Raw genomic sequence first — 18,988 nt, 5'->3', positions numbered from 1 at the left:
GAGGGTTGGACCAGTCTCATTATCACCACTAGAACTAAGGACTAATCAGTCTATAGCAGGTCTATAGCAGGTACATGAAGGGGCTCTTATCTACTGGTGGTGTGTGTGTGTGTGTGTGTGTGTGTGTGTGTCGTATGCAGTAAATACTGCATAGTGGTCATTTGACTACAAACTTGTCATATCATGTTCATAAACTTTGGTTGCAGTATTTGCAGCCTTTGCAGGCCAAGTCGTTTGTGTGTGTGTGAGAGAGAGAGTGCTTGTGTGTGCTCATACTGTGGTTATTATATGTGTTTGTGTTTTCTCTCACTGAAGTGTGTGTTCATGCATGTGTGTCCTGTGAACTAACCCCCCTCCCCCCTCCCGCTCTCTCTGTCTCTCTCTGCTGCAGTGTCCTGTGAACTAACCCCCCCCCCTCCCCCCTCCCGCTCTCCTGTCTCTCTCTGCTGCAGTGTCCTGTGAACTAACCCCCCCCCCCCTCCCCGCTCTCTGTCTCTCTCTGCTGCAGTGTCCTGTGAACTAACCCCCTCCCCCCCCCCCCCTCCCGCCTCTCGTCTCTCTCTGCTGCAGTGTCCTGTGAACTAACCCCCCCCTCCCGCTCTCTCTGTCTCTCTCTGCTGCAGTGTCCTGTGAACTAACCCCCTCCCCCCCTCCCGCTCTCTCTGTCTCTCTCTGCTGCAGTGTCCTGTGAACTAACCCCCCCCTCCCGCTCTCTCTGTCTCTCCTGCTGCAGTGTCCTGTGAACTAACCCCCCCTCCCCCCCTCCCGCTCTCTCTGTCTCTCTGCTGCAGTGTCCTGTGAACTAACCCCCCCCCTCCCGCTCTCTCTGTCTCTCTCTGCTGCAGTGTCCTGTGAACTAACCCCCCCCCCCTCCCGCTCTCTCTGTCTCTCTCTGCTGCAGTGTCCTGTGAACTAACCCCCCCCCCCCCCTCCCGCTCTCTCTGTCTCTCTCTGCTGCAGTGTCCTGTGAACTAACCCCCCCCCCCTCCCGCTCTCTCTGTCTCTCTCTGCTGCAGTGTCCTGTGAACTAACCCCCCCCCCCCCTCCCGCTCTCTCGTCTCTCTCTGCTGCAGTGTCCTGTGAACTAACCCCCCCCCTCCCGCTCTCTCTGTCTCTCTCTGCTGCAGTGTCCTGTGAACTAACCCCCCCCCCCCTCCCGCTCTCTCTTCTCTCCTGCTGCAGTGTCCTGTGAACTAAACCCCCCCCTCCCGCTCTCTCTGTCTCTCTCTGCTGCAGTGTCCTGTGAACTAACCCCCCCCCCTCCCGCTCTCTCTGTCTCTCTCTGCTGCAGTGTCCTGTGAACTAACCCCCCTCCCGCTCTCTCTGTCTCTCTCTGCTGCTCAGTGTCCTGTGAACTAACCCCCCCCCCCCCTCCCGCTCTCTCTGTCTCTCTCTGCTGCAGTGTCCTGTGAACTAACCCCCCCCTCCCGCTCTCTCTGCCTCTCTCTGCTGCAGTGTCCTGTGAACTAACCCCCCCCCCCCCCTCCCGCTCTCTCTGTCTCTCTCTGCTGCAGTGTCCTGTGAACTAACCCCCCCCTCCCGCTCTCTCTGCCTCTCTCTGTGTGTCCTGTGAACTAACCCCCCCCCCTCCCGCTCTCTCTGTTCTCTCTGCTGCAGTGTCCTGTAACTAACCCCCCCTCCCCCCCTCCCGCTCTCTCTGTCTCTCTCTGCTGCAGTGTCCTGTGAACTAACCCCCCCCCCCTCCCGCTCTCTCTGTCTCTCTCTGCTGCAGTGTCCTGTGAACTAACCCCCCCCCCTCCCGCTCTCTCGTGCTCTCTCGTGCAGTGTTCTGTGAACTAACCCCCCCTCCCGCTCTCTCTGTCTCTTCTGCTGCAGTGTCCTGTGAACTAACCCCCCCCCCCCCCCCGCTCTCTCTGTCTCTCTCTGCTGCAGTGTCCTGTGAACTAACCCCCCCCCCCCCTCCCGCTCTCTCTGTCTCTCTCTGCTGCAGTGTCCTGTGAACTAACCCCCCCTCCCGCTCTCTCTGTCTCTCTCTGCTGCAGTGTCCTGTGAACTAACCCCCCTCCCCCCTCCGCTCTCTCTGTCTCTCTCTGCTGCAGTGTCCTGTGAACTAACCCCCCCCCCGCTCTCTCTGCTCTCTCTCGCTGCAGTGTCCTGTGAACTAACCCCCCCCCCCCCTCCCGCTCTCTCTGTCTCTCTCTGCTGCAGTGTCCTGTGAACTAACCCCCCCCCCCCCTCTCTCTCTGCCTCTCTCTGCTGCAGTCCTGTGAACTAACCCCCCCTCCCGCTCTCTCTGTCTCTCTCTGCTTGCAGTGTCCTGTGAACTAACCCCCCCTCCCGTCTCTCTGTCTCTCTCTGCTGCAGTGTCTGTGAACTAACCCCCCCCCCCCTCCGCTTTCTTGTCTCTCTCTGCTGCAGTGTCCTGTGAACTAACCCCCCTCCCGCTCTCTCTGTCTCTCTCTGCTGCAGTGTCCTGTGAACTAACCCCCCTCCCGCTCTCTCTGTCTCTCTCTGCTGCAGTGTCCTGTGAACTAACCCCCCCTCCCGCTCTCTCTGTCTCTCTCTGCTGCAGTGTCCTGTGAACTAACCCCCTCCCGCTCTCTCTGTCTCTCTCTGCTGCCAGTGTCCTGTGGGAGCCCATGGGAGATGGAAGCATGTGATCTCTCTGGCTGAAACCACGCTCTGCTCTGGGACCTGACGGAGAGCTCTACCCAGGCCACGGTGAGACACGCACTCACACCGCCATACTACCTCTGCCCATACCCTGGTGCTCATTATTTGATAACCACCGTATCAAGACGGTCTTATATTTCCCTCCCTCTCCTACAACATACAGTGGGGCAAAAAGTATTTAGTCACCACCAATTGTTGCAGTTCTCTCATTAATTTATTCTATAAAAACTGCTCCAATCTGAAGTCAATGTATTCACCACACACAGATTTATGAAAGCAGCCCCCCAATTATATCAATTAGCCTAAATCATAAAACAGAAAGAAAGAAAAGAAAGAGAGAAGAGAGAGAGAGAGAGAGAGAGAGAGAAAATAAAGGAAGAGCACATCAGAAATCAGCTAAATGTAATTGAAGAATTCATAGAATCTAACCACTTCTGGGAAAATTGGAAAACTATAAGAAACATCAACAACACGAAGAGTTATCTATCCAAAACAGAGATGTATGGATAAACCACTTCTCCAATCCTTTTGGCTCTATAACAAAGAACAAACACCAAAAACATTTACATGTTCAAATATACATCTTAGAATCAACTGTTAAAGACCTAGAACCCACTGGATTCYCCAATTACATAGAATGAACTACAGGACAAAATACAAAAATGATCAAATATACAGACCGGGTCCTCCCGAGTGGTGCAGTGGTCTAAGGCACTGCATCGCAGTTGCTAGCTGTTCCACTAGAGATCCTGGTTCAAAGGCTCCAGGCTCTGTCGCATCCGGCCGTGACCAGGAGACCCATGGGGAGGCGCACAATTGGCCCAGTGTCTTCCGGGTTAGGGGAGGGTTTGGCCGGCAGGGTTGTTCTTGTCCCATCGCGCACTACCGATTCCTGTGGCGGGCCGGTCGCATGCACGCCGACACGGTCACTAGGTGTACGATGTTTCCTCCGACACATTGGTGTGGCTGGCTTCCGGGTTAAGCGGGCACTGTGTCAAGAAGCAGTGTGGCTTTGTTGGGTCGTGTTTCGGAGGACGCACGGCTCTCGACCTTCGACTCTCCCGAGTCCATACGGGAGTTGCAGCGATGAGACAAGACACTAACTACAAATTGGATACCATGAAATTGGGGAGAAAAAGGGATAAAGGTAAAAATATATATATAAATAAATAGACCACAAATTTACCTCTGACACCGCTTATTATATAGGTCCTGGATTGCAGGAAGCTTGGCCACAGTGATGTACTGGGCCGTATGCACTACCCTTGTAGCGTCTTACGGTCAGATGCCGAGCAGTTGTCATACCAGGCAGTGATGCAACCGTTCAGGATCTTCTCGATGGTGCAGCTGTTGAACTTAATTGAGGATCTGGGGAACCATGCCAAATCTTTTCAGACTCTTGAGGGGAAAAGATTTTGTCGTGCCCTCTCTACGCCTGTCTTGGTGTGTTTGGACCATGATAGATCATTGGTGATGTGGACACCGAGGAGCTTGAAAGTCTCGACCCGCTCCAACACCCCCTTTGATGTTAATGGGGGCCAAGTCGGCCCACCTAATCCTGAAGTCCACAATCAGCTTCTTTGTCTTGCTCACATTGAGGGAGAGGTTGTTGTCCTGGCACCACACTGCCAGTTCTCTGACCTCCTTCCTATAGGCTGTCTCATCGTTGTTGGTGATCATGCCTACCACTGTTGTCGTCAGCAAACTTGATGGTGTTGGAGTCGTGCTTGGCCACGCAGTCGTGGGTGAACAGGGAGTACAGGAGGGGACTAAGTACACACCCCTGAGGGGTTGAGGATCAGCGTGGCAGATGTGTTRTTACCTACCCTTACCACCTGGGGGCGGCCCGTCAGGAAGTCCAGGAACCAGTTGCAGAGGGAGGTGTTTAGTCCCAGGGTCCTCAGCTTAGTGATGAGCTTCGTGGGCACTATGGTGTTGAACACTGGGCTGTAGTCAATGAACAGCATTCTCACATAGGTGTTCCTTTTGTCCAGGTGGGAAAGGGCAGTGTGGGGTGCGATTAAGATTGTGTTCTGTGGATCTGTTTGGKCGATATGCGAATTGGAGTGGGTCGAAGGTATCTGGGTGGATGCTGTTAATGTGAGCCATGTCCAGCCTTTCAAAGCACTTCATGGCTACCAACGTGAGTGCCACCGGGAGGTAATCATTTAGGGAGGTTACCTTCGCTTCCTTGGGCACAGGGACTATGGTGGTCTGCTTGAAACATGTAGGTATTAAAGACTCGGTCATGGAGAGGCTGAAAATGTCAGTGAAGACACTTGACAGTTGGTCCGCGCATGCTTTGAGTACACATCATGGTAATCCATCTGGCCACGCGGCTTTGTGAATGTTGACCTGTTTAAAGGTCTTGCTCACATCGGATACCGAGATCATTATCACACAGTCATCCAGAACAGCTTGTGCATGCTTCTGTGTTGCTCGCCCTGAAGTGAGCATAAAAAGGCATTTAGCTTGTCTGGTAGGCTCGCGTCACCGGGCAGCTCGCGTCTGGGTTTCCCTTTGTAGTCTGTAATAGTTTTCAAGCCCTGCCACATCCGACGAGCGTCAGAGCCGGTGTAGTAGGATTCTATCTTAATCCTGTATTGATGCTTTGCTTGTTTGATGGTTCGTCTGAGGGCGTAGCGGAATTTCTTATAAGCGTCCAGATTAGTGTCCCGCTCCTTGAATGCGGCAGCTCTAGCCTTTAGCTCGATGCGGATGTTGCCTGTAATAGATGGCTTCTGGTTGGGATATGTACATTTGAAGTCAGAAGTTGACATAAACTAGTTTTAATGCCTCCAACCTAAGTGTTTCAACCACTCCACAAATTTCTTGTTAACAAACTATAGTTTTGGCAAGTAGGTTAGGACATCTACTTTGTGCATGACAAGTCATTTCTCCAACAATTGTTTACAGACAGATTATTTCACTTATAATTGACTGTATCACACTTCCAGTGGGTCAGAAGTTTACATACACTAAGTTGACTGTGCCTTTAAACAGCTTGGAAAATTCCAGAAAATTATGTCATGGTTTAGAAGCTTCTGATAGGCTACTTGACATCATTTGAGTCAATTGGAGGTGTACCTGTGGATGCATTTCAATCCCTACCTTCAAACTCAGTGCCTCTTTGCTTAACATCATGGGAAAATATAAAGAAATCAGCCAAGACCTCAGAAAAAAAATTGTAGACCAAAAGTCTGGTTCATCCTTGGGAGCAATTTCCAAATGCCTGAAGGTACCACGTTCATCTGTACAAACAATAGTACGCAAGTATAACACCATGGGACCACGCAGCCGTCACACCGCTCAGGAAAGAGACGCGTTCTGTCTCCTAGAGATGAACATACTTTGGTGCAAAAAGTGTAAATCAATCCCAGAAAAACAGCAAAGGACCTTGTGAAGATGCTGGAGGAAACAGGTACAAAAGTATCGATATCCACAGTAAAACGAGTTCTATATTGACAGCAAGGAAGAAGCCACTGCTCAAAAACCGCCATAAAAAAAAGCCAGACTAAGGTTTGCAACTGCACATGGGGAAAGTGTCCTCTGGTCTGATGAAAAAAAAATAAAAATGTTTGGCCATAATGACCATCGTTATGTTTGGATGAAAAAGCCGAAGAACACCATCCAACTGTGAAGCACGGGGGTGGCAGCATCATGTTGTGGGGTGCTTGGCTGCAGGAGGGACTGGTGCACTTCACAAAATAGATGGCATCCTGAGGAGGAAAATTATGTGGATATATTGAAGCAACATCTCAAGACATCAGTCAGGAAGTTAAGCTTGGTCGCAAATGGGTCTTCCAAATGGACAATGACCCCAAGCATACTTCCAAAGTTGTGGCAAAATGGCTTAAGGACAACAAAGTCAAGTTATTGGAGTGGCCATCACACAAGCCCTGACCTCAATCTAATAGAAAATTCATGGGCAGAACTGAAAAAGCGTGTGCGAGCAAGGAGGCCTACAAACCTGACTCAGTTACACCTGCTCTGTCAGGAGGAATGGGCCAACATTCACCCAAATTATTGTGGAAAGCTTGTCGAAGGCTACCCGAAACGTTTCACCCAAGTTAAACAATTTAAAGGCAATGCTACCAAATACTAATTGAGTGTATGTAAACTTCTGACCCACTGGGAATGTGATGAAAGAAATAAAAGCTGAAATAAATCACTCTCTCTACTATTATGCTGAAATTTCACATTCATAAAATAAAGTGGTGATCCTAACTGACCTAAGCAAGGGAACTTTTACTAGGATTAAACTGAGTTTAAATATATTTGGCTAAGGTGTATGTAAACTTCCGACTTCAACTGTACGTTTCGTCACTGTGGGGACGACGTCGTCGATGATGTACTTCTTGATGAAGCCGATGACTGAGGTGGTATACTCCTCAATGCCATCGGATGAATCCCAGAACATATTCCAGTCTGGGCTTGCAAAACAGTCTAGCATACCATCTGCGTCATCTGACCACTTCCGTATTGAGCTAGACACTGGTACCTCCTCCTTTAGTTTTTGCTGGTAAGCAGTAATCAGAATAGAACTATGGTCAGATTTGCCAGATGGAGGGGGCAGGGGAAAGCTTTGTATGCATCTCTGTAGCAAAGGTGGTCTAGAGTTTTTTCATCCCACTGGTTGCACATGTGACATGCTGGTAAAAAATGTTATTTAAGTTTGCCTGCATTAAAGTCCCCGGCACTAGGAGCACCGCCTCTGGGTGAGCATGTTCYTGTTTRCTTATGGCCTTATAGAGTTGGTTGAGTGCGGTCTTAGTGCCAGCATCGGTCTGTGGTGGTAAATAGACAGCTACAAATAATATACATGAGAACTCTTGGTACATAGTGTGGTCTACAGCTTATCATAAGGTACTCTACCTCAGGCAAGCAATACCTCGAGACTTCTTTTATATTAGACATCGCGCACCAGCTGTTATTGACAAAAAGACACACCCCCACCCCTTGTCTTACCAGACGTAACAATTGGCTACACTTAAACTCCTTAACATCATCCTCAGCTCTCGCATCTTCCAAAATATTTGGAACCAAGGACTGATCGTCCCAATCCACAAAAGTGGAGACAAATTTGACCCCAATAACTAGTGGGGCATATGCGTCAACAGCAACCTTGGGGAAATCCTCTGCATTATCATTAACAGCAGACTCGTACATTTCCTCAGCAAATGTCAAATTCCTATACGACAGACCATGTATTCACCCTGCACACCCTAATCGACAACCAAACAAACCAAAACAAAGGCAAAGTCTTCTCATGCTTTGTTGATTTAAAAAAAGCTTTCAACTCAATTTGGCATGAGGGTCTGCTTTACAAATTGATGGAAAGTGGTGTTGGGGGGGCAAACATACGACATTATAAAATCCATGTACACAAACAAGTGTGTGGTTAAAATTGGCAAAAAAAACACATACATTTCTTTCCACAGGGCCAGAGGGTGGAATCTGAGGATAAAATGTCTACCGTTTCCTGATGATCTGGTGCTTCTGTCCCCAACCAAGGACGGCCTACAGCAGCACCTAGATCTTGTTCCAAAAAATGTCCAGTTGCCAGGACCACAAATCACATTCCATCTAGACACCATTGCCCTAGAGCACACAAAAAAACGATACATACCACGGTCTAAACATCAGCGCCACAGGTAACTTCCACAAAGCTGTGAACGATCTGAGAGACAAGGCAAGGGCCTTCTATGCCATCAAAAGGAACATAAAATTTGACATAACAATTAGCATCTGGCTAAAACACTTGAATCAGTTATAAAACCCATTGGCCTTTATGGTTGTGAGGTCTGGGGTCCGCACACCAAACAAGAATTCACAAAATGGGACAAACACCAAATTCAGACTCTGCATGCAGAATACTGCAAAAAATATCCTCTGTATACAACGTTAAACACCAAAAATGACATGCAGAGGTGAATTATGCCGATACCCGCTAATGATCAAAATCCAGAAAAGAGCCGTTAAATTCTACAACCACCTAAAAGCAAGCGATTCCCAAACCTTCCATAACACAGCCATCACCTACAGAGAAATKAACCTGGAGAAGAGCCCCTTAACTTCTTATGGCTGCAGGGGCAGTATTGAGTAGCTTGGATCAGAGGTTCCCAGAATAAACTGCCTGCTCCTCAGTCCCAGTTGCTAATATATGCATTATTAGTATTTGATAGAAAACACTCTGAAGTTTCTAAAACTGTTTGAATGATGTCTGTGAGTATAACATAACTCATATGGCAGGCAACAACCTGAGGAAAATCCAAACAGGAAGTGGGAAATCTGAGGTTGGTCGATTTTCAACTCATCGCCTATCGAATACACAGTGGGATATGGGTCAGTTTGCACTTCCTACGGCTTCCACTAGATGTCAACAGTCTGTAGAACCTTGTCTGATGCTTCTACTGTGAAGTGGGGCCGAAGGAGACGGGAATGAGTCAGGTCTATCATGAGCTGACCATGCTCTGACCATGYGCGTTCCCATTAGAGGGAGCACTGTTCCATCGCACTTCTGAAGACAATGGAATTCTCCTGTTGGAACTTTATTGAAGATTTATGTTAAAAACATCCTAAGGATTGATTCAATACATCGTTTGACATGTTTCTACTGACTGTTACGGAACTTTTGTTTACCAAACACGCTAACAAAAATAGCTATTTGGACATAAATGATGGACATTACCGAACAAAACGAACATTTCTTGTGGAAGTGGGAGTCCTGGGAGTGCATTCCGACGAAGATCAGAAAAGGTAAGTGAAGATTTATAATGCTATTTATAACTTTTGTTGACTCCACAATTTGGCAGGTAACTGTATGGCTTCCTTTTGTGGCTGAACGCTGTTCTCAGATTATTGAATATTGTGTTTTGCCGTAAAGCTTTTTGAAATCTGACACAGCGGTTGCATTAAGAACAAGTGTATCTTTAATTCTATGTAAAACATGTATCTTTCATCAACGTTTATGATGAGTATTTMTGTTATTTGATGTGGCTCTCTGCAATTTCTCCAGATAATTTGGAGGCATTTCTGAACATGGCGCCAATGTAAACTGAGGTTTTTGGATATAAATATGAACTTTAACGAACACAACATATATGYATTGCGTAACATGAAGTCCTATGAGTGTCAACTGATGAAGATCACCAAAGGTTAGTGATTCATTTTATCTCTATTTCTGCTTTTTGTGACTCCTGTCTTTGGCTGTAAAAATGGCTGTGTTTTTCTGTGATTTTGCGGTGACCTAACATAATCGTTTGTGGTGCTTTCGCTGTAAAGCCTTTTTGAAATCGGACACTGTGGTGGGATAAACAAGAAGTGTATCTTTAAAATTGTGTGAAATACTTGTATGCTTGAGGAATATTAATTATGAGATTTCTGTTGTTTGAATTTGGCGCCCTGCACTTTCACTGGCTGTTGTCATATCGATCCCGTTAAAAGGATTGCAGCCATAAGAAGTTAAGCAAGCTGGTCCTGGGGCTCTGTTCACAAACAGACCCCACMGAGCCCCAGGACAGCAACACAATTAGACACAACCAAATCATGAGAAAACAAAAAGATAATTCCTTGACACATTGGAAAGAATTTACAAAAGAAACAGAGCAAACTAGAATGATTGTTGGCCCTAAAAAGACAGCCCACAGTGGCAGAAAACCTGACCACTGTGACTGACCCACACTTAAGGAAATCTTTGACTATGTACAGACTTAGCGAGCACAGCCTTGCTATTGAGAAAGGCAGCSCTGGCTCTCAAGAGAAGACAGGCTATGTGCACACTGAGGTTGAAACTGAGCTGCACTTCCTAACCTCCTGTATGACCGTATTATGTATTATGTATATATTATAACGTATTATAATTTTTCGGAACTTTTGTGAGTGTAATGTTTATTATCCATTTCACTTGCTTTGGCAATGTAAACATAGGTTTCCCATGTCAAAAAAGCCCCTTAAATTGACATTGAATTTTGAGAGAGAGAGAGAGAGAGAGAGAGAGAGAGAGAGAGACAGAGAGACAGAGAGAGACAGAGATCCTTTATGGCACCAGTGAGGGTCTCTTATTAAAGAATATAAGCTATGTGCATTTGAACTTGGCGGCATGGCATCCTGGTAGGGAGGGAATATGTAAATACATGGAGGACTGCTGGGGAAGGGAGTTTATAGCTCAGACAGTATAGGACGCGAGGCCTGCCTTCTTCCTTCTCATCAGATGAGTTCAGACTCAGATGAGTTTAATTCGATAGCAACAGATGCTACAGAGTTACAGTGARGGATCAGTAGGTAGGGCCGAGAGAGAGACAGAGAGAGACGGAGACAGAGAGGGACAGAGGGAGAGGGAGAGAGGGAGAAAGGAACTAAGAAAAAGTGGATGATAGGGAACAACGTAAAATGTGTGTGTGTGTGGGGGGGTGGGAGGATTAAAAATCAGCCATGCCGTGTTAATGTACAATTGAAGACAGGTCGCCACGGCCGCTCACATTACTGACAGTATTGACTGGACTGCATGACTATCTGGCTGTCTGGGCTCCCATTGGGCTAACATTGATTGCTAACAGTCCCTTGGAGTGCAAATCACACTCTGTGATAACCCCCCCCTCCAACAACACACAGGCATACACACACCCCTGTCCGCATAGGCTCCACACTTAGACATACACACACACAAAACAAACTTTACTTCCCCCCCCTCCTGTCACACCACAGTGTAGACAATAAAACAGTGTGTCTGTTGAGCTTCATRATTCCTCAAGGTGCTCACCCAGGCCCTGATTGGTCCTAATCGCTCCATGGGAATCGATTCCTGAGCCTGGTGCTGCTCCAAATCGAAATGAGGTGCTTGGCTCCCCAAAGCAGGGGAGAGAAATATATATATATATATTAAAGCTTTGTTTGTTTCTTCAATCCAGGCACGCTTCAACACGACACTAGCCCAAATGTTTGTCCACCCAGACTAAGGAGGGATATGGTGGCTGAATATAAGAGACGTGGTGGAGGATGTTGAGACAAAGGCACAGCCATACAGGCATAAAGGACGTACAGACAGACAGACTCTCACATACTCCTTCTATCACACACTAACAGACTGACACACTCTCGCTCAAACAAGGCTTCACACACACACACACCTGCTGATTGCTGTACTCCTGCCAGCGTAGTCAGAGCGAGCGGGGGCTACAGCCTGAAAGAGATGGACGAGGTGGGTACCAAACCAAAGCCATCCATTTCTCAGAGCCAATACAACAAAGCAAAGGATACAAGGCTCACATAGCAAACAGAACACATACACAGATATAGAAACAGATAGAGAAACAGATATAGAAACAGATAGAGAAACAGATAGAGAAACAGATAGAGAAACATGCCATTCAGAATGTTGCAGCTCTGAGGATGTCAGACACCAGAATCAGCCATCTCCTCCTCGGAGCCACACCTCACCCACCCTTGGATCTTCACCAACAGAAGGCTATTACACACACACGCACACATAGTAAATGGACCTCTCGGAAATATAAGAAAATACTGCTCAGGGAAGACTCAAAATGGAAACATGTCATTTGAAATGCTAAAATGCATTATTTTTTCCAAAGGGATGAGGCAGCTACCGAAGTAAAAAAATGGGATGAGCATTGATTTTATTTTGCTGTACATTAAATGATGGTGAATGTAGTGTATGCAGCTATAAGTAGAGGCCTGAGCAGTGGCTGAGCCCTGGGATATGTAGGTCAGTCAATACTTTGCACAGCACAGCATACCAAGCCAACAGGGAACATTCCCAGAACATTAGCTAAGACTCCCATTATGATCTAGCTAGGGTTTTRTCTAACATTAGGAGTCCTCTTTAGGTTTCCTAAAGTTCTCTTTAGGTTTCCAGGTAATGTAATAACACAATATACCAGTAATGTTTTCCCAGCCATCCAAAATAGGTTCTGTGAAAGAACTCTCCATTCGTGGCAAGGATTATAGAATGGTTGTATAAAACATTTGCCTGATGTTGCAAGAACGTTCCTATAAGATATTTAATCTGTTCTTTAAAAGGTTCCCAGATTGTTTCATTAGGTTGTGTGAACATTGTGGGGACATCCCAAAAGATATGTTAACAAAACATAAAAACTGTCCACTGTGTGGATGATTCTACAATGTTTCTTTTAGGGTGCAAAAAACATTTACCTGATGTTACAAGAATGTTCCCAGAGTACATTTTGTCTGTCCTTTAAAGGTTTCCAGAATGTTTCATTAGGTTGTGGTAACATTATGGGGACATGACAAGAGCTATGTTCCCAAAACCCAAAATATGCTCAATTGTGATGACATTCATACAATGTTTAGGTTAGGCTGCACAGGACATTTCCTTAATGTTGTAAGACTGAAATAAATCTGTTTTTATGACATTCATAGCATATTTGTTTTAGGTTTAACATAATATTCCATTGATGTTTACACAATATACATTTTACCTCGTCTTGGAGGTCCTCAGAACGGTACAAGAACATTTATAAAATGTTATATACAGTAAAAACTTGATCAAATTTTACCACAACACTCTCAGTATGCAAATGAAAGCTTAAGAAAGCAGACTGGAATACATCCCCATTATGTTTCTTTCCATATTGAATGGCAATTCTCATTTGATGATTGTATTGTAGGCAGGGTTGGGGAGTAACGGATTACATGTAAGGGATTACAAAAAACGTTAACTGTAATACGAGTAAAATTGTAATTAGATTACAGATCATTTTGAAAAACTAGATTATTACTTTGAGGATTAGTTTTAAATTCATATTTGACAATCCTCTATTTTCTCAATAACATTCTAATTCAGCATTTAAAAAAGGCGCAAGTTGAAGTTTGTTTCACATGTCAGAGACCACAATGATGACACACCAAATGTGTATGATGGATCGTGGGATTCGTGACTACCTCATGAGAGAATGCCGAGAGGGCAAAGTTGTCATCAAGGCAAAGGGTGGCTATTTGAAAAATATCAAATCTATTTTGATTTGTTTAACACTTATTTGGTTACTATTATTTATTATTCTACAATGTAGAAAATAGTAAAATAAAGAAAAACCCTTCAATGAGTAGGTGTTCTAAAACCTTTGACCGGTAATGTATGTACGCTACCGTTCAAAAGTTTAGGGTCACTTAGTAATGTCCTTGTTTTTGAAAGAAAAGCAAATTTTTTGTCCATTAAAATAACAAAATTAATCAGAAATACAGTGTAGACATTATTAATGTTGTAAATKACTATTGTAGTTGGAAACGGCAGATGTTTTATGGAATATCTACATAGGCGTACACAGGCCGTTTATCAGCAACCATCACTCCTGTGTTTCAATGGTACGTTGTGTTTTTTTTTTATATATATATTTATTTTAAATACTCATTTATTACAAAAAACACAAGGAAGGGGTAACATTAAAGTATTAGAACATGAAGGAAAAACAATACAGCATCAAGACACTATCAAACATGTATCAACATTGTTCTGAGAAATGAAGGCTATTGAATGCGAGRAATTGCCATGAAACTGAGATCTCGTACAACGCTGTGTACTACTCCCTTCACAGAACAGTGCAAACCGGCTCTAACCAGAATAGAAAGAGGAGTGGGAGGCCCCGGTGCACAACTGAGCAAGAGGACAAGTACATTAGAGTGKGTAGTTTGAGAAACAGACGCCTCACAAGTCCTCAACTGGCAGCTTCATTAAATAGTACCCACAACACACCAGTCTCAACGTCAACAGTGAAGACGGCAACTCCGGATGCTGGCCTTCTAGGCAGAGTTACAAAGAAAAAGCCATATCTCAGACTGGGCAATAAAAATAAAAGATTAAGATGGGCAAAAGAACAGACACTGGACAGAGGAACTCTGCCTAGAAGGCCTGCATCCCGGAGTCGCCTCTTTGTTGGTGTTTTGCAGGTACTATTTAATGAAGCTGCCAGTTTGGTTAAAAATAAGTCCTTGATTATTTGCCCATATCATGCAGCCTACGTGGCAGTGTGGAAATGATCTCAATTGAGCAGTGTAAAGTACTTAAGTAAAAATATGTTCAAGTACTACTTAAGTCGTTTCTTTTRGTATCTGTACTTAACTATTTTAATTTTTGACAACTTTTACTTCACTACATTCCTAAAGAAAATACTGTACATTTTACTCCATACATTTTCCCTGACACCTAAAAGTACTCGTTACATTTTGAATATGGACCAATTCACGCACTTGTCAAGAGAACATCCCTGGTCATCTACTGCCTCTGATCTGGGAGTACTCACTAAACACAAATGCTTTGTTTTGTAAATTATGAGTGTTGGAGTGTGTCCCTGGCTATCCGTAAATAAATAAAAACTAGAAAATGGTGCCATTCTTAATGTAAGGAATTTGAAATGATTTATACTTTTACTTTTGATACGTACATTTTATCAATTACATTTACTTTTGATACTTAAGTATATTTAAAACCAAATACTTTTAATCAACTAGTATTTTACTGGGTGACTTTCACTTTTACTTGAGTCATTTTCTAATAACTTATCTTTACTTTTACTCAAGTATGACAATTGGGTACTTTTTCAACCACTGCAATTGAGTGCAGGAAATGCAGAAATGAAATTTGTTCTGAAATTTGTTTTGTTTGAAGTTGAATTGAACAGTATAAAACTATCAGAATGGAGAAAGGATCACTCACCCAGGCTCACTCACTACTCATAAAGCACCCTGGGATCACCCACTACTCATAAAGCAAACGTAGAACTTTTATTATTCAAAAACTAAAAATACCGTCAAATACCATCTTTATTATTTTTTAAATACATTTTTTAGCCACATCTCCCAGACCTAGGTCATGCTCAGGTAAAACCATTTGGCTAATCTATACATATTTCCAAGTCCTATTCTTGAAGATCAAGGGGTATAACATTTATTGGAATGACTGGAATTCTCATAAAAGACTTTGTTTAATGTAAAGATATAATTTAATCGTATTATTATATGTCGTAGAAAGCGATGGGTTAGAAGAAGCGTACATAACCAACCCATATAGTAAAATTGAACATCCATATTTGCCAGCTATGTACTGTAAACTTTAACATTGATTTACCCTGCAATAGATGTCGTTCAATTGGTAACATACATTTTTGTCTTCTTCTAATGCCTCTTAAGGGGAAAGTAATCTAAAAGTAACTAAATGTAATCAGATTACGTTACTGAGTTTGGGTAATCCAAAAGTTACGTTACTGATTACAATTTTGGACAGGTAACTAGTAACTGTAACAGATTACATTTAGAAAGTAACCTTCCCAACCCTGATTGTAGGTGATCTAAAGACACATAATAACAATTTAATTCATAGAACATTTGAACAGCATTTAATCATACAAATAAAACCATATTTTTATACTTCATATGTTGACAATCTGCACATGTGGGGTTTGAACTTGTAATGTATGGTTTCCAAGCCAGGTCTTTTATCCACCAGGGAAGCTCTCTTACATATTTTATTTTTCAGTATAGCATCGCAGCATGGTCAATCCACAATTCCACAATGTTAAGCCTTCTTAAACATATCTAACCAGTATTTCTCTGGATAACGGGGTTATTCACCATAACTTCACCCATCCTCTTTATATGCTATGCACTTCTCTTCATCACGTGTTAAACGTTTTATTATGAAATGTGATTTTGAAATTGAGAAAACGTCAAATAGTTTTCTTATTGAGTTTGAAGGTTCTGAGAAGCATATGAATACACAACAATACAAATCAAATGTTCAAGTTATTTAAAGGAAGCCCTATCTAAATAAAATCACATTTTATAAGACTTTCAACATATGTGATGAAGGTAATGTCCTGTGCAACCCAACTTAAACATTGTATGAATGTCATCACAACTAAGCATATTTTGTGTTTTGGGAACCCACATTGTTCCCACAACCTAATTACATGTTCTGGGAAACTTTAAAGAATTCAGAAAGGCTGTTCTGTCAACATTCTTGCAACATCAAAGCAACATTTGGTGCACCCTGATACAAACTTTATGTAAATGTCAGCACAACCGTACAGTTTTTGTGTTTTGGGAACATATCCCTTGTCATGTCCCCACAACCTAATGAAACATTCTGGGAATCTTTAAAGAACAGATTAAATATGTTCAAGGAACGTTCTTGCAATATCAGGCAAATGTTTTATACAAACATTCTGTAATCATCACCTCGACTGGACAGTTCTTGCGCTATGAGAACATCCTAATGAATGTTCTGGGAACTATCTCAGAAACTATTTTGATTTGCTGGATAGTATGGTAAAGTAAAGTATAGACCAGGATACCCTTCTGTATGGGAGGGAGAGAGAGAGAGGGATTGAGGGAAGGAGCAAGAGAGCGACAGAGAGACAGGGAAAGTGACAGAGGGTGATAAAGAGATAAAGAGGGAGAATGAGAGATAGAGATATAAAGATAGAGGAAGATAAGCGAGTATAGTGGTATAAATGGTGAAAAGCAGGGCGATTGATTTTAAAAAGACATAAAAAACGGAGATGGAGTCAAACGGTGAAAGATGGAGAGATAGAGGGGGAGAAGGAAAGCAGATGAGATAGAGGGGGAGAAGGAAAGCAGATGAGATAGAGGGGGAGAAGGAAAGCAGATGAGATAGAGGGGGAGAAGGAAAGCAGATGAGATAGAGGGGGAGAAGGAAAGCAGATGAGATAGAGGGGGAGAAGGAAAGCAGATGAGACAGAGGAACAGAGAACGAGGGGAAAAATAACAAAGGAGAAAAGAGCAGAGAAAAGGCTCAAAACAGGAGGTCGTGGAAACCCTAGTTTCAGGGTAGAATTGATATGACTGTGTTGTGTTTTGTTGTATACAGTATTGTAGTTGTAGGTTACGGTCTGAGTGAAACCTACCAGGAGGCGTTGCCGTGGGAGCTGTTGTCAAGGTGACAGAGGAGTTCCAGGTTCTGGGGGTTGTGGGAGTTGTGGGGATCGTCTGGGGATTCATGGCTCCCTGACTCCCACTCTGGGGGCATCCTCCAAACAGCCCCACACGTCACCACGCGACTCTCACTGGCTGGAGGGGACAGGAGAAACAGGCAGAGTTACACACCTAAAGRGGGTGGGGGAACTGGGAACTCACGCAGGACATGGGTGTGAATGAAAGACAGCACATGCAGGGTTCCAGCTGGACCAGATCTATAGGACCTACTTAGGGACCCGTTTTGGGGTTCTCATAAACCTGGTACAGCTAGATCCCTGTAGGTGCTGGCTTGCAATCAAATCCATTTCTTGAGTGTCCTGAAATGTACAGCGAGCTGATCGTGAGTAGATAGATCGAGCATGTCAAGTGACAGAAACATTATTCATAAAAATAAATTCCATGTCTGACATGCATGTGTGTCTACAGTGGGATGGTCTGGTCTCTGAGGTCTAACCCATTCCAGCAGCAGCTGTCATCATGTGAGCTGAAGAGTGTAGGGCCCAGCTGAGAAGAGAGGCAGAGAGCGGGATGAAGATTGAGAAAGAGAGCAATAGAGCAAGAGAGAGAGGAGATATAAGGAAAGAGAGCGAAACAGAATGAGAGACAGTGCGAGAGACTAACTGTGGGCCTCTCCCTCTGGTTTCGGCTGCCCCTAAAGGCCTACCCTTGCCTCCACGCCTCCCTGCTCTCACTCTGTCATGGCTGTCTACACATGTAAAGCTATGCCCCATTCACACCTCCACCACACCACCATCCCCACCACAACACTATCCCCACCACAACACCATCACGAGAGAGACAGCCCATCTCCCCAGATCAGACAGTGAATAGGAAGGAATTTGCCTCAGCAGCACCTGTATAGAAAAAGATAGTGGGTAAAGTGAGGGCATAGGATCTTCACTTCTTTTTGACTGGGGCTACTCCATTAGATTGGATGTCATGGTAATTACGTTTCTCTTTTGAACTGTACTCTGACATAATGTGTATCACAGCCCTCCGCCACAATAGGGCTGATGCAAAGAGAGGAGAGTGAGAGTGCCGTGGCCTTGTTTTCAATGCCTCTCTCCCGGTTTCTCTCCTCACAACTACAGTAGCCTACATCCAGAGCTGATTCCAACTGTCACTAACCCCACCAAGGCTAAAGGCATCCATCTAATAAACTCAGAAATGTAATTACTTTTTTTTCTCCACTCTTTCTCATCCAAATCGTCTCTTCATGTTTGTTTAGATTTGTAATTGTCTCGAGGCAACTGTTGGCAGAAGGAGTGTGAGAGAAATGGGACGCGTTACTTTAGCATAATTGCTAGCGTGAAATGGCAGGGTGGGAGCATGGTGTGAGTCTGGGCTTGTGTGTCATATCTTGGCCATGGTCAGGGGTACACATGGC

At 44.3% G+C, this 18,988-nt stretch overlaps 1 protein-coding gene across 1 annotated transcript in view; it reads right to left on the bottom strand.

Annotated features, from left to right (window-relative positions):
* Nucleotides 1-18,988, bottom strand: part of LOC111968856 (EARP-interacting protein homolog) — a 52,561-nt gene that overhangs the window by 27,324 nt on the left and 6,249 nt on the right. Inside the window, exons 4-5 of the mRNA XM_070445057.1 lie at nt 17,532-17,694; nt 6,952-7,178 (exon numbers count right to left, since the gene is read on the bottom strand). Of these exons, the coding sequence (XP_070301158.1) occupies nt 6,952-7,178; nt 17,532-17,694 (390 nt within the window). The remainder of the gene's footprint in view (nt 1-6,951; nt 7,179-17,531; nt 17,695-18,988) is intronic.

The sequence above is a fragment of the Salvelinus sp. IW2-2015 genome, linkage group LG9, assembly GCF_002910315.2.
Source record: "Salvelinus sp. IW2-2015 linkage group LG9, ASM291031v2, whole genome shotgun sequence".
NCBI classification, from domain to species: Eukaryota; Metazoa; Chordata; class Actinopteri; order Salmoniformes; family Salmonidae; genus Salvelinus; species Salvelinus sp. IW2-2015.
The sequence above is the reverse complement of the archived record's forward strand: the minus strand, read 5'-3'. Positions and strand labels throughout refer to the sequence as shown.